Here is a 15,684-nt window from a genome sequence, read left to right as displayed (position 1 = left end):
CTGATCGGAGCCTGGCTGTAGATTCACAGCCACATCAACGGAAATTATTTATGTCATAGGCAGTTTATCACACTTATTGTATCACACTTATATTTTTGCTACCAGAATATTCATGTGTTTGGATATGTACTGGACACACACAGAGCAAGATATATTTACTATACATGTTTTTTTTTTTTTCAGAATTTTAAAACTTCTGAATACCAAAATACATCTGCTCTATATCTGGTCAACTTTAAAAATTCTTTACCCCCAAATGTCACATCTAGAACATTTAAGAGTAAAGCTGTCACCTTCATCTCCAGCTCCCTATTACCTTGAAACTCAGGCTGTGTTCTAGGAGGTGAAATTACAGCTTATGTAAACTATTTTCAATACCCCAGTTTCCACTCAAAAACACGACTGAAACCTCTCAAATGCCAGGTCCCAAGAAGGATACTAATGACGTAAAAGAACAACAGCATTAGGTTTCCGCGTTTGAGTGATTTACCAGGAGGCCGGTGATGCTGATTGTGTCAAGCGCAGCACAGGACAGAGTAGCCGTAACATACGTGATTTACTGTGCATTAGCAGCACGGAAGAAAGAGAAACAGCACTGGGGCTTGATGAGTCAGCACAGAATCAGCACAGGCGCAAGAAGCTCATCTGTTTTACAGAACCATCATCTTCCCAAATGGCAAGTTGTTAGGACCGTCGACAGATGTGAAACTCAGTTCTGAATGAGTCATACACTGGATTAAGTATCAGATGCCCTTTGTCTCACTTTTCCCCCTTAGTACTTGGACTGCATCACAAACCTTTCTGAGAGGACTCTGTAAGGAATTGGAGGTGCAGAAGAGGCAGACACCACTGCTTTTTTTTTTTTTTTTTTTTAAAAAAAAAAACTGAAGAACATGACGAGAGTGCCCAGTGCTTCAGAAAATTCACAGGGAAGATGTGAAAAAAGAAGGGTGTGCAACAGAGTTGTCTTTCTCTGGACTCACGCAAGTTTACTTTTAAACCTCAGCTAGTAACCATGCGCACTGGGCTCTTCCCCTTATTGTCCTGAACCAGAAAGACGCCTGAAGTACATGTTATCTTACGTTACTGCTAACACGACATCGTTTTTCTTCCCTGCATGCTTAACTCTAATGAGTGAATTTTGAAGGAGTTTTCCTTTCCCACTATTCTAGCCCTTGTTATTTATAAACTATCCCATGTGGGCTCAATAACTGGCTCTAGAAGTAGCTCAGAATGACATTCTCAAAGTAAATGTGATGGTTCTTCAGCCTCTGTCACTCTGGCTGCCTTTCATGGGTCATGTCTGGGCCACCTCTCACCTAGACAGAGGTCTTTGCAGCGCTGGCCAACAGTTTGCATCTGCAGCACAGATTCAACTTAGCAAACCTAACAGTACTTTGCAAACTCTATTCTCTGTTCAATATATTTCAAAATGATTCTCCTTATCACCCTTGATAGGATTCTAAGCAAGGACTGAAATGGAACACATACAGACATTCACTCTGGGGACGTATTCTGGGAAATAGCATAATATTTCTTGTGTAGGTAATTACACCAAGCACTAGTTATGCTTTACTTCCCTGTTTTAGGCTCTTAGAAGCCACCCCCACCCTCCTCAGATAGAGTGTGTTGATCCTAAATTTTAAGAAATACAATTATATTGCTGGAGGTAAAATTATAAAAGTAAAACAAATTCTTCTATTAAAAGCCACAAATCACAAATCTGTTCACTGACCAAAACCCAAATCTGACCAGGTGGTGGTGGTGCACACCTTTAATTCCAGCACTCAGGAGGTAGAGGCAGGCGGATCTCCGTGAGTTCGAGGCCAGCCTGGGCTACAGAGTGAGTTCCAGGATAGCCAGAACTGTTTCACAGAGAAACCCTGCCTTGAGAAACCAAAATAAACAAACAAGCAAACAAATAAAAAACAAAACCCAAATCTGACCCAGACTTGAGTTTCACTGGGTTGCCTAATAGAACCTTCTTTTTCCAATACAGAGCTCTTGAGAGTTAATCGACTTCTGCACCAAGACAGGTAACTTATTACTGTGTGAGGGGGCAGGTTTGTCTGAGAAGTTTAATATTGAGCAAAAACTGATTACCCTCTTTGTCAGTCCTACAGTAAGGATAGACTTTATTTAAAAAAAAAAAAAAACTGAGTTCATAACGAAACAAAGTTACACAGTGAGCTAAAGAGCTTACATTTAACTCAGAGGAGCAAAAACAGGCTGAGAAATGGGTAACAGTACAGCCTTGATTGGGGTTCTGTGAGGCAAAAAAACCAAAAAGTGGAAATACTTGTTAATTATAAGAGCCCCATAATGACTGAGGAGAACAGGTATTTCAATGTGGCAATATTCTCCTTAAATGACACTCAGCCTTCTTGTAGTATCAAATAAGACACAGAACTCTCAGTAGGGATACTAGGTAGTGTTTAATGGTGCCCAGAGATGAAATCATTCATTTTTCCTAAGTGTATCACACTTTGATTCCTATAAGTCTCAGATTTCTTTATCCATGTAATATGCTAGGAAGCTTAGTTGTCTCAACTCTACATTTTAAAAATTTGTTATATACCTAGTACCTACAGGAATGACTTCTCATTTCTTCTTGTAAACCTTACCCTATCAAAGCTTGAATTATCTCCCAGCTTTGTATCAGCCACACACTTGATAACAGTGTTTTTCATGACTTTGCCTAAACCTTTGGTAACAATGCTGAGTAGGAGAGTGACAAGAACACAGCCTTCTGGTGAATTTCCAGACTCTTCATCTGTTTTGTTTTGAGTATTAATAAGCCTCAGCCATCTAAATGTAATATAATCTCATCTCCTATTCTGTTCAGACGGCATACAATTAGCTTTCAAAAGTCTTGTTGAACCCTGGACACTGACTGCATGCTGCATGCCAACAACGCCAACAACAACATCTCTCAGCTTTTAAAAAAAGGTAAACAACAATAACGACAGCAAATAGAAAATGAAGCTGGCTTATGCACTACTCAGTATAACTGAGTAAGCAGAAACAACTTTTGGCATACCTAGCAGAGTGACTTCCATTCAGGGAATAGGTTTGTTATAACAGCTCATGGAAAATTACAGCAACTAGACAGGAAATGGCAAGGAAACCCAGAAGTTAGCAACAGCAGGAAGCTATGGTAGAGGCAAAAGGGGTAAAAAAAACATTCCTGAAACCCAAAGGCTAAGTTGCTAGTGTAAGACAGAAACAGGAGGCCCTCGCTGGAGGCAGCGGGTTCCGAGAAGAGTGGTGTTTGGCCTTACCAACATACAGCTCCTCCCTAGCTCCCTTTCTCCTCCTCCATTCCTCAGTCTCCTATCAGTGTCTCTTGGTGGCTCAATGCAGGTGGAGGCTGAGCATCAATACGGGAACAGGAGAAGGCAGTCTGTATACCGGGATGTCAGAGAACAGAGCAAGCCTACTCAGGACAGCACCTGCGATCATGGCCTTTGTCAGGGAAACTGTTAATTTCCGGTTTTCACCCCCTTGTCTACAAGTTCCAGTATTATTACAACAGTTTTTAATGTTTCTATGAAATAATAGCCTACACTTAGGAATCATGCTTAGTCTTTGAAAGTCAGAATGTTTTTCCCCATTTTGTTCTGAGTTGTTTTCTACAACTTGTCAAAGGTTCCAAAACGTGAGACAAATTTCATTTGCAAGGTCTTGCCATAGCCTACAGTGGGATTTTTCTGCGTACGAAATCCAAATTAATATCCTACCACCATGTTGCTCCAGAGTTACCACACACTAGCCTTTCTTCACATATATGTTCTGGTTTGAACATCATTTTCCTTACTCTCTCCTCACAATGGCACAAAACAATAATTATGTAGTTTCACTTTCTCCTGGATCTTTATGATGGCTTTACTTCCTCTAATTTAGACTAACTAGTTTCTTTCTTTAGTTACAAAACATTAAAAATAGGGTTTTTTTTCTTTTTGCCAATTTTTGCATTCATAGCTCACATTGATTTTCATACTGTTTTTTAGAGTACTTTTAAACTGTTGATATAATTCTTTTCTATTTCTCCTTTGTTATTTGCTACACACAGTTTATATTCTGTTACAGTATATGTTCAGAGGTTATCATGCATAAAATATAGGATATAGTTTATAAATATATTCAGAGATTATCAATCATAAAAAATAGAATTTTTTTTCTTTCTTTTACATACTGTGGATGTACTGTGTGTGTTTGTACACAGAAGGAGGAAGAGCAGAGCAGGAAGGAGATGTACAGGGGCAGAAATAAACTATAATGTTAACAACACTAGAGTGGGAAGGAAGGAGAGTGAAAGACTGAATGCTGTCAGTACTTTGGGTCTCACTTCATTTTAGGCTTTGCTGGTTTGTTTCTGAAACGCGGTTTTCCTTCAGTCTAAAAGATGTATCTGATTCTGACGCACCCTCATTCTACTGTATTTCCCATTGAAGTACTTACGTTTCCTGGCTATTAATTACTTGTTGTTTTTAATATTTATTCCCTCATCAGACTAGGTATTTCCACGTGATAGAAACAGAACCTGGGGACAGACATGGATGTAACGACTCCTGTTGGGGCTGAGCAAGTTTGATATTAAGGGCTAGTTCCAAGGTGCTGGTTCTATGGCCAGACTGCAGGATTGCAGATGGGCTTTGTCAGATTGGTTATTAATGGAGGAGGGGACTCTCCTATGTAAGATTATTCACAGAATTCCCCTAAACTCTGTGCCTCAGGGTCCTAACCTATAATATATAGATGTTAATATTTTTTGCCTTAGGAATGTACAGAACTCACAGTGCCTAGAACAGAGTAAAGACAATGTTTTGTGCTAACACTCTTCTGGAGTCTTGGTTCACAGAAAACATATGCTAGAATCATGAATGATGCTTCTATTACTTGAAGTAATGACATTTATATGAGTACCACAAGCAGTATGCCAGAGCGTTGATTGGCTATCTGCTTTGCTCTTATTTTTAATTCTAGGGTTCAATAATTCTCTAGGGGCAGGGAAAAAACCCTACACATAAAAATTGGGTTTAGGAAGACCTTAATTTCAGGAAAACTCTAAAAAATATGTAACTATGATTAGCTGTTGGGTACCAGTTTCCTCTGAGATTGAAACATTCCATTCTGCAAGGAAGCTCCTCAAGGCGGAAGGTAAATAACTCAAAACAGCTTCAGGAAGGCCCTGAAACTGACCGGATTCACTAGGTCCCTCCCTCACAGACAAAACAAGCTGTAGAGAAGACTGAGACCAGGCCAGCTGCCTAGAAGAGGTTTAGACCAACTGAGGCATCCGGAAACGATATTCTCCAATCTGATGAACTATCTGCAGGCTGTGTGGTGTGCTCCAGGTTCCCAGCGTCTGTGAGCTGTCACCTTCCTTAGGATGGGCTTTAGTGATGCAACTGTCTTTGAGTCATTTCTGCTCCTGTAAGTAACCCCTCACCCATATTCCTCTAAGAAACCCCAATAAACTCATTGGTTCACTAAGTTGGACTTTGTTGCTATCCACACTTTGGTCTGTCCTGGCTTGCTATCTGGAGTGAGTAGGTGTGTACTGCATTTCCCCAGGAAATGTCTTGTCATATAATATCAGTGTAACTTAAAAAATTATTTATCTTTATGTGTATACCCGGATGTATGTCTGTGTACAATATGTGTACCTAGTGCCCACAGAGATGGGTCCCCTAGAACTGGAGTTATAAAGATGGTATGAGTCACCATATGGGTGCTGGGAAATGAAGCCAGATCCTCACAAGAGCAGCTTGGTTCTTAGCTGCTGAGCTTCTCCAGTGCCCAGTTTTACTTTTGTGTATGAGTATGTCTACTCACACCTACTATGGGTGTTTGCATCCACAATTCAGTGGAGCTTAGGAATGTTCATACAAAGTACATCATACATGCATGGACATGCATGTAGCCAGTCACACAACAGGCATAAAAAGAACATAAAGCAATCTGAGCTCAAGAGAACAAACTTGCATTGTGGGAAATACAGAATTAATGACTATTATTAATTTAGTCAAGATGCCCTTAATAGACAGCTGATTGTTAATCAAGCCTTAAAATAGTGCCTGACATGGTAAATGACAATTCATCCTTCTATTATTAATTTAAATTGAGCATTAACTTCCTTTAAAAGTGAGAACAGAAAATCATCAGGGCACCTTCCAGTGATGAAATTCCCAGGGCAGCATTCAAAGAAGTTAAAATGTTAATGTTTTAAGTCAAAGAAGGACATAAATATTTGATAATTATTGTCGGTTCCCTGGGGTCCTACTCTATTTTTCAACAGCTATAACTCAAGGGGCATAGAATGCATTCTGTTCACCTTTGTATTCTCCTCCAAGAATATGCTCATATCTTTGAAAAGGTTTAAAGGTTTTCAACAGATAACTGTGTTAAACTGAATGCTCATTAGTCCTTAAGTAATTCATTAAAGTCTAAACTGCATTCTGATTCAAACTAGGAAAAGTTATTTTATGAATCTCTACAAATAATGCTAATTATAACCATGCTACTACCAGGCCTCAACTGACAATCACAGTGTGCTTAGTTACATATCCCAAGAGAACATATGAAAATTAATCACAGATATTTAAAAGTTCCCTCTACCAACAGAAACTACATTGTGGTCCCTTATTTTTGTACAGGCAGAAAGGCCTGGAGGTGATGTGCTGGAGATAATGTAACTCCTTCCTCAAAGAAGAGGAAGAGCTGAAATACTGAGTCTGATCCTCACAGACAACGTATTGGACCAAAGCACAGGTTATCATCCCTTTTAAAATGCTAAGAATAAGTATTACTTCTGAAGGGTTACAATACACAGTGAAGAGATGTACTTAATGTTTCCGGGTACAGGGAGATGCCTTTCTTAGTCCAGGTAAGAGCACATTTAGGCTTGGGGTCTGTTATGAAGGACTAGTTTCAAGAGATTAATAAACTTATGCTGTATCAAGTTTTTATCTTTGAATGAGACACACTATAAATGCATTTCTTTTAACCAATGTTCAGATACTGATCCAATTCTTGTTCTGCCTTAAAGGACAATGAAATGGGGAGTGAAAACTAGTAAACTGTTAGAAGAAATGCCACAGCAGCCTTCTCTTGGCTGGTCCTAAGCCTTAGTAAGCAGCTTCAAGATGGGCACAACATCTCCCTCTTAGACTTTTTCTGTTACTGTACACTATAAAGGAGTCCCCTAAGTTAAAAACAAGGCAGTGTACAAAGAGACCTATTGACACTAATCAGTTTTAATTCCAAATCTCTGCTTTTTAGTACAAATGTTTTTGCAGCCAAGGTATATTTACAATCATTTTGTACTGGCTTACTCTCTGCCAAAACAGTTTAAATACAACTCTAAGGTGGCAGTTAGCAGCATTTTCTAAGATGTGCATTTCCTCTGTAATTAATTAAAACCAGAATGGGGTGTGTGTGTGTGTGTGTGTGTGTGTGTGTGTGTGTGTGTTTTAACCTTAAAAACACACAGTCAACAGTTTCTGAGAACAACAGCAGCATTGCTGCTAAGCAAATCAGACTCTCCATCGTTCAGGATAAACAGTCACAGAACAGTGGTCTATATACCTCTGAGCACTGAAATCTGGGCAAGTTAAGCAATTTTCTCTTTGGTTGGCTGAAAACACTGGGCTAGGTGAACTTATAATTTAAATATTTTCTTGACTATTTCCTTGAAAATTGTGGATTCTGGATGAGCGGGAGTTGTTGTGGTACCATATGGCCATCTGATATCTTCACTGAAGTTGTTAACGTCAGTTATTAAAAACATTTCTATATTTCAGCTCCCCCCAAAATACACTGGTGCAATTTGGAGTGAGAAGAAAAGTTCTAGGAGGTGTTTAAATGACTAGAGACTTGAATCAAAAGAAAAGAAACACAGCAACGTTAAATAAAAGTCCCTTATAAAATTTCAAGTTTTACAGTTAGAAATTAGGTTGAGATCTGCAGCTTTATGCTCTGGGCTAGAGGTGGCTGGAAGGGTCAGATACTCAGGACACACACAGAACACTACATACAGTCCTACTTCAGTCAAGCACCTCTAATCATCGGGAAATGTTAAAATGTTGGAGGGAGAATAGCCAAGGAAGATTATTCATGGAGCTACCGATGTTTTTTCAATATTGTTTATAAATCCTGTCATTTTAATGTGCAATTTTATAAATGATTTGATTTTTAGAATACAATAAATTTACCTTTGCCTACCTTTTACTTGATGCATACATCATTATAGCAATTAAGAATATATGAAAAAGAAAGATGCTGAAGTTTCGGAGAATGCCTATATCCTTATTTAATAAATATAGTTAATGACAACTTTTCCAATAGTTTTTCTATTTTCTATGAGGTTTATCTGGGGGAAATACAACACCATGTTTCTTTAGCTTCTGACAGAAATGTAACAAAGTTGATAAACTGAGGTAAAGAAAAATATAATGGAGTGCTTCTCTGCCTTCCTATCTTCTCTTTTAATATCATCTTCATCAACTAAAGAGCAATCCCCTTGGGGGCTGGTGTTGTACACCACTAATTTCCAATAACCCTCACATATCTACAGAACGATATCCACAGAGAGTGTGTGATATAACCTGTCAGCTTTTCAAAGGTGCAAGATTTTCTAAGAAGAAAATCTAAGCTCCATTTCTTTGATAGCATCCCTGAACATGTTACCATGCATATATGGAGAGGAGTGAACTGTTTTCTTTAAGAGTATAACAAGCATCTTAGACAGCATTTTTATAGTTGTCTTAAAGAAGACAGAAAAGCTCACCTTCAGAGCACAGTCCAGGGAGACAGAGGATCTAAGTTCCTACCTAGACTCTGATTCTTACTGTCCACATGACCTTAAGCAAGGTACCAAGCAAACTTGCCTAACTTCTACATTCTTTGGTTTCCTAATATGAAAAACAGGAATGATAATAGTACCTGTCTCAGAACAGAGTTGTGAGAATTAATTTAATGCATATTAAGTACTCAAATTGTGCTTAACACATAATAGATAATAAATAGCACTCATTATTTTAAGTTAAACAAAACTCACTAGTAGAAGTAATTTCAGAAAAATTATCAGAACAAAGGGAAGTGATTTTAGACATAGGCTCAGCCTCTGTCTCTTTCTAAGAAACCAACTTTATATGAAAGTGAAGTGTTCCTATACTTGACCTTAGGTTGCTTACAGGTTTTAGTTCTCATTGTACTAAATGTGTACATAGGTAATTTCAGCAGCCTCACTATTACTGGCATGGAGGAAACCCTGAAACACACTTGTCTGTTAGAATTAGTGATTACATTGTTCAGCTTGTTAACCAGACAGTGTGGGTGCTACAGATATTTAATTCTAGAATTTAAAAAAAAATGCAGATAAAGCTATCTCTGATTCTCCTCAGAGCATCCTCCAAACTGCAGCAACTCTCATGCCCAACTGTCATCCCAGGGAGGTTGCTGAGCTGCTCTGTAGATGATTAGCCTAATTAATCTCAAAATGACTGGAAACAATGTATTTTAGCACTTGCCAGCATAAGGAACTGATTAACTGAACAGTATGAACCTCGTGGAGGCTTGAACAAAGAGCACTGTGTTGTTCTCAATTTTCTGATCTCAGCAGAAAGCTCCCTTCCTGGCTGGATAGATCCCTTTAAAATACATGGAACAAGTCTAGGATTTCCAGGTCACTTTCAGACATTAAAAGCTGCCCACCATGGGGTTGGGTAGATGGCACAAGGCCCTAAGCTTGATCGCCAGAGCCTATATAAAAGATCAGGTGAGGTGGTTCACTTGTAATCCCAGAGCTGGGAGACCTTAGGCAGAGAGCTAGGGGTCCTAGTGAGAGAACCTGTCTCAGAAAACAAGGCAGAATGGGCTTGAAAAGAAATAAAAACTGAGGTGTCTTCTGGCCTCCACACCCATGTGTTCATATGTGTATTGCACACCTATGAACATGTGCCACCCCACATATAAAAATATCTACATACGTCAATCATATGTTCCAATCAGGGCCTTCACCTGGGGAGGCGTCCTTTTAAAACCCAAACTGACAGGGCAAGAGAGTCCAAATCTCTGCCTCCTGCTAACATCCCACATTATTTTTGGCTGCTGAGGTAGGTACAGAGTATGGCAATAAACACACATATAAAATTCTATGTCTTAGAATTTTTATTACATTAATTATTATTGTGTCTCTGTGTGTGCAACTTGTAGGAGTAGGGACTCTTTTTCCATTATGTGGGTTTGGGAACTGATTTCAGGTTATTAAGCTTGGTGGCAGGGATGTCTACCCAGGTCCAAGATGGTATTTCTTGTAAGCAATAACCTTAACTTTGGGAGATCTGCTCACTCATTTCTCTTTCCATTCTGGCCCAAGGAATACAGCTATAGAAGGAGCTGTGCTTAGCTGAGCCTTTTTTCTGGTCCTTAGTTTTCGAGATAGATGGCAGAGGTAGAACTGCCTGTTGTGGTCTGCATGTGGAACTGTCTCGGGTTACAGAATGCACAGGAGGTAGGGTCTGGCTGGAGGTAGTAGGGTGGAGGCTGGGCCCTGAGGTTATAACCTAGCCTTCCTCTCATCCAGTAACAAGACAGGCTGACATCTCCCATACCTGCTCCTTCAGGACAAAATAAACCTTCTAAATTGCTCCTCTCAAGTGTTCTGCTGCAGTGTCAGAATAACTAATCTCTTTTATTCAGTTGTTGCTGATATGTCTCAAGGACTTTCTTAAGGAATGCCCCAGACAGGGTGATCTTTAAAATACTGAACAGACAGGCGTGTCAGTGATCAGAAGGGATATGGCCTCAGGGCTGGTATGGATCTTATAGGGATCAGGGAGGGAAACAGACTCAAGATTTTTGTTTTGTTTTATTTCGTTTTTTTGTTTGTTTGTTTTAAATCCACAGTAGTAAGTATTTTGATCAAGACAGCTCTATGGGTACAATCCAGGTAAATGTCACTTCTGCCTCTTGCAGTACTTGAGAGCATCTTGAACAAAGGCAGCTCCATCATATTTTCTCCGATGTGACTGCCCCAGGTCTGCCAGGTGGCCTCCTGCTCAACCAACTAATCTACTTTCTATTTATTTACTTTACCCTTGGGTTCCAATGTCAAAACTAAGAACAGTGAAAGCCACTCTACGTCTCCCTGCTGCCAGCTCCCTTGTTTGGTTTGTGCTTGGTCAGATAAGTAAAGCATGTCACAAAACATTTACACCTAAAGCATTTCTTGTTTCTCACCAAGCCATAAGAATATACTGCTTGCATGTTTCTCCGTGATCTGTAACAGTAGAGCTAACTTCACTTTTCCTGACACAGTGGGTAAAGAACGGAGAAGACTTCTATCTTCAGGAGAGAAAAAAGCCCCAGTGTTGCACATATCACTCGCCAGGATGATTTGGGAATAGAGGTGGTGATGAGAGAGAGGCCTGTCAAGGTATAGGAGGCAGTCGAAGGAGAAGGGTCCAGCCTAAATCCCAACTACTTTCTTGACAGTTTTCCCTTTGGAAGGTTAAGTTTAAATCTGTCTCTATATTTACTTTTCAGAGGTACCAGAAATGATGATAAATTATTTGTTGAAGAAAAAAAAAGGACTATGAATTACAAATGGGACAAAATTAAAGAAAACATTAATCTACTGGTGATCACTGGCCACGCTGGCTCATCTACTGTGCATTTGATGCTTACTTAGCAACTGGAATGTTCTTCTAAAACACACTTCATGTTGTGGCATCAGATTCAAGTGGCACAAATAATAATAAAGATCTTGGCAAATGATTTCTCAGCATCCCAGTTTCATCAGAAGCACATATTTTTACTCAAAGGTTGCTAAATTGATTTTCTGTAACTGAAATAGGCATATTTTGATAATTTTACTCCTTTAAATTATGACACCAGCATCCAAGCATCTGTTAAGCCACAGCATCTGTTTCATATTTGGGATGCATCCCTACAAATTAGAAGAATGCTTTTTTCTAATGAGCTTTGATTTAATAAGAAATCCTTCTCATGACTGAAAGAAAATGACAAAGTAGATTCCTCTCTCTGAAGCAACACTGCACAGTGAAGCATCTCAGAGGTTCATATGTTACCATCAAAAAACGGCTTAATAAAGATAAATGCTATATGGAAAGTTGGTTTGTTTTATTTTTTGGTGTTAATACTTTATAGTTTTATACATGTGTGTACACAGAGAGAAATTATATAACTAGAAAAAGCAGATGGCCCATACATTCATATTATTAAAAAAAAAAAAGCCATTTCAAATAAGTTGTTTTGACAATCTAGAGCCTAGAAACTCCATGACCTCACAGTCTGTCTCTCTGCTTACTGAGATCCATTTGCAAGGTTACCTCCAGAGTTGCTCTCTTTCTTGGCTACATTTGAAGGGGACCTTTACTAACTCCCTCTCACAACCAGTCCCTGCTGTCTTCTGAGTTTTCCTCAGTGCTTCTTCACAGTCCTCTCTTTGGTCTGGATTTGTTTTACATAAGAACCATGTCAAGCTTGGCATCCGATACAATGGGTTAGTTTGTTCTAGTCTTTGTATCTGATACTGTTTCAGGGCCTTGTATTCCTAATTTGTACCTGGCTTGGCTTTTTTAAAAGCCTAATTTAAAGGTACCAACTTAAAGATTTTAAACTCTCAGATTTTTATGATAAAAAACGACAGATGATCTCATTAAGCTCAGTAAATGAACAAGAATTTATAAAAGAACCAGGCCACTCACTAAAGAATTCAGAGGGAGCTCAAGAAGGAAAGAGAGAGAAGAAAACATTTAGTATCAGAGTTTCTCATCATCCCTTCATCACCCAATTGAGAGGATCCTGGTGTTGATGAAATCCTCCCACATGTTCCCTTTAGGCAGAGTGGTTTGCAGCATGATAGAAATGCTACAATTTATGGCAACTTCTGCATAGTTTTTCCTTTGCCAGTAGAGTAATAGTAGCATGTCATGTCAAATGTGCGAGTGATACTCTAAAGCCAGATATTAGAATATGTCATCTGAATGTTTCATGCACACACACAAATCACTCTGACTAAAAGTGGTGCATTTTAGAGATTTAGAAGTGGTTTAAGAAAATCAAAGAGAGAAAAAGTAACAAGCTATTTTTGGAACTCAGGCTGGACTTAATACTACTTACTAATCTTAAGCTTACTAACCCAAGAGAGACAAAACTGGTCTTATTAAAAATATTTCCTGTGAAACTGTTTTTTGTGATATCCCTGGGTAATCTTTTTCAGTGCTTAATGACTTTTACTAGCAAAACCCCCTATTGTAAGGTGAAAGGTAGTCTTTACTATTAGAAACTAGATACAGCGTATTTCTGGTCATGGGTGAGACAGCACAGTTTAAGAAACACTATCGTCATTAGTTTGTGATTTCCACGCCTGCAGACCTTAACTTCTTATGACTTACCTCTGCCAGTTGAAAGAGTGCAGAATTCCCACAGCGTTTCACAGGCTCAGCACCACCCAACTGTGAAGTACTTGAAGAGATCTACAAAGAAAATGATTCACATAAATAGTATTAATCTTAATGCCAGAATCTTAGCTTTCTACCTACATACTTGGGAATTTTATTTTCTTTTTTTCATTTCTGCCTGCATTGCCTGAATGCCAGAAGAGGGCACCAGATCTTATTACAGACGGTTGTGAGCCACCACGTGGTTGCTGGGAATTGAACTCAGGACCTTTGGAAGAACAGCCAGTGCTCTTAACCTCTGAGCTATTGCTCCAGCCTCTTAAGAATTTCCTTAAGTTTGTAGGACTAACACTACTCCCAACTCCTAACTGCTTTAACTAGATCATTTTGAGAAGCTTTTGAGCTGCTCAAATATAGGTGCCACTTTGATGGCCATATAATGACAAGAATATTATCCTTCATATTCCCAATTCTAAATTTAATATTAGCATGATATGCATATTGAGAACTAACTCATCAATTGGCTGAGTAGAAAGATATATAGAATGATTTTGCATTTACCGACCAATTAATTTTAAAGGAAATATTTGGGTTCTCTGTGGAAAGAACTCCTTATGTGGTAGGTAACATGACAGGAGCTAGAGGAAGGTAAGCATTTTATATAACATACTGACTGCCTTTGTGAGACTATGCATACACTACACTCAAAGACTAAAGGGCTTCACACCTACAGGGTACAGTTAGGAATCTGCCTGCACTATGTGGGTTGCATCAGCATGCATGGCATTATACTGACTATATACTTTTTTGCAAATCTGACTAAGTAGTGTCTGAGCAATATTAGGAATGAACAACATTACTCTTATTTTCATATAAAAGCTTCATTTTAAATTTTAGCCTCATTAAGAGTTGAAAAAGAGATCTACTCAGGACATGAACACAGCATTCTTCCCCTGGAGAAGTCACCATGGGAGCAGGTAGGTATGGCCTAAGCATCCTTCATTTCTATGATTCTGAGTTCTTTCTTATACATCTTAACTGTCTGTATACAGTTTCTCAGTTTGGTTTAGGAGGCAATCCAGCCCAGTAACTTACAGTGACCCCACAGGCAATTATAAGGGGTGTCAACTCAGGGGTAAATTGTATGATAGGTGCTCACTGGTAGAAGGAATTCTCTCTAGAATACCCATGGAATAAGAGGCCTTCATAGAAACACTTATTTAATATCCTGGGCTATTTTTTTTTTAAAGTTTAGCTAAGGAATTTAGGAGGATTTATTTTCTTCCTAGATGCTACAGTTTTAGTAAATTCACTGCAATCACATGCTATTCTATTGATGATAACTTAAGGATCCTACTCTTTCTTGAGTTTGGAATATTTTCCACTAGGCAAGTTTTCACTGATGTCTATCACTTAACTATTTCTAGACAAGTTGAATTTAATTGGTCTATCATTAGACTAAGAAAAAGCAAACATACGATTATCAGGGACTTTTAGTAACTTAAGGAATGAAACACTAAATGTAAATGTCAGTCCCTTGAACCAAGGTTATATAATGTAGGAGTCATGGCTTCTAAGCCAGCCAGACATGCCTTCATTATTTTCTGCTATGTAGATTAAGTAAATAATCGGGACTCTGAGCCTCATTTATTTTACCTTTAAAATACAAGAAAGCTTGCCCAGTATTATACTGCAGAGATGAGATTTCATATTGGGGACCAGCAGGGTTCCGAGGCCAATAGCTCATCTCCACAGATGGCACAACAATCAACACTTATGATTTATCGTCATCACTAACAAATATAAAAACTTTTAGTGCCATTCCAAAAACTGGTTACTCAATGAAACTGAACAGTTTAGAGATGAAATGTCTGAGGATGCAATTTATTAAATTTCATAATTTGTAGACTACCAACTTTGTTGCATGAACAAGAACTACCAAGAGACAGCATGCTGGGCTGGGCTGGGCTGGGCTACACTACCCATGCCCATCTCGGTACTTCTTCCATCAGCTCCCTCTGCTGTTCTTTTTGTTCCACAGCTTCTGTCACTTGACTATACTTCATCTCTAATGCATCTGTTGCCTCTTGCAGTATATATAGAGATTCCCTGCCCTCTGCCAATGAACTACAAAGTAATAGACTTGAGGTGGTTTCTTACACATTAGGACAGCTTCCTTTTTTAAAAATAATCTCTCAGATGTTCACCTATTCACAGCCACAAGACAATATCTAAAATATTCAAGGTAGCTAAA

The 15,684-nt window shown here is 38.8% G+C and overlaps 1 protein-coding gene across 8 annotated transcripts in view; it reads right to left on the bottom strand.

Annotated features, from left to right (window-relative positions):
* The window catches only part of Bbx (BBX high mobility group box domain containing), a 137,578-nt gene that overhangs the window by 30,253 nt on the left and 91,641 nt on the right, over window positions 1-15,684 (bottom strand). For all 8 annotated transcript variants that reach the window (XM_059277325.1, XM_059277320.1, XM_059277319.1 and 5 more), the window contains one exon: window positions 13,425-13,505. In XM_059277325.1, the coding sequence (XP_059133308.1) occupies window positions 13,425-13,505 (81 nt within the window). The remainder of the gene's footprint in view (window positions 1-13,424; window positions 13,506-15,684) is intronic.

This window comes from Peromyscus eremicus, chromosome 12 (genome assembly GCF_949786415.1).
Source record: "Peromyscus eremicus chromosome 12, PerEre_H2_v1, whole genome shotgun sequence".
NCBI lineage: Eukaryota > Metazoa > Chordata > Mammalia > Rodentia > Cricetidae > Peromyscus > Peromyscus eremicus.
The sequence above is the reverse complement of the archived record's forward strand: the minus strand, read 5'-3'. Positions and strand labels throughout refer to the sequence as shown.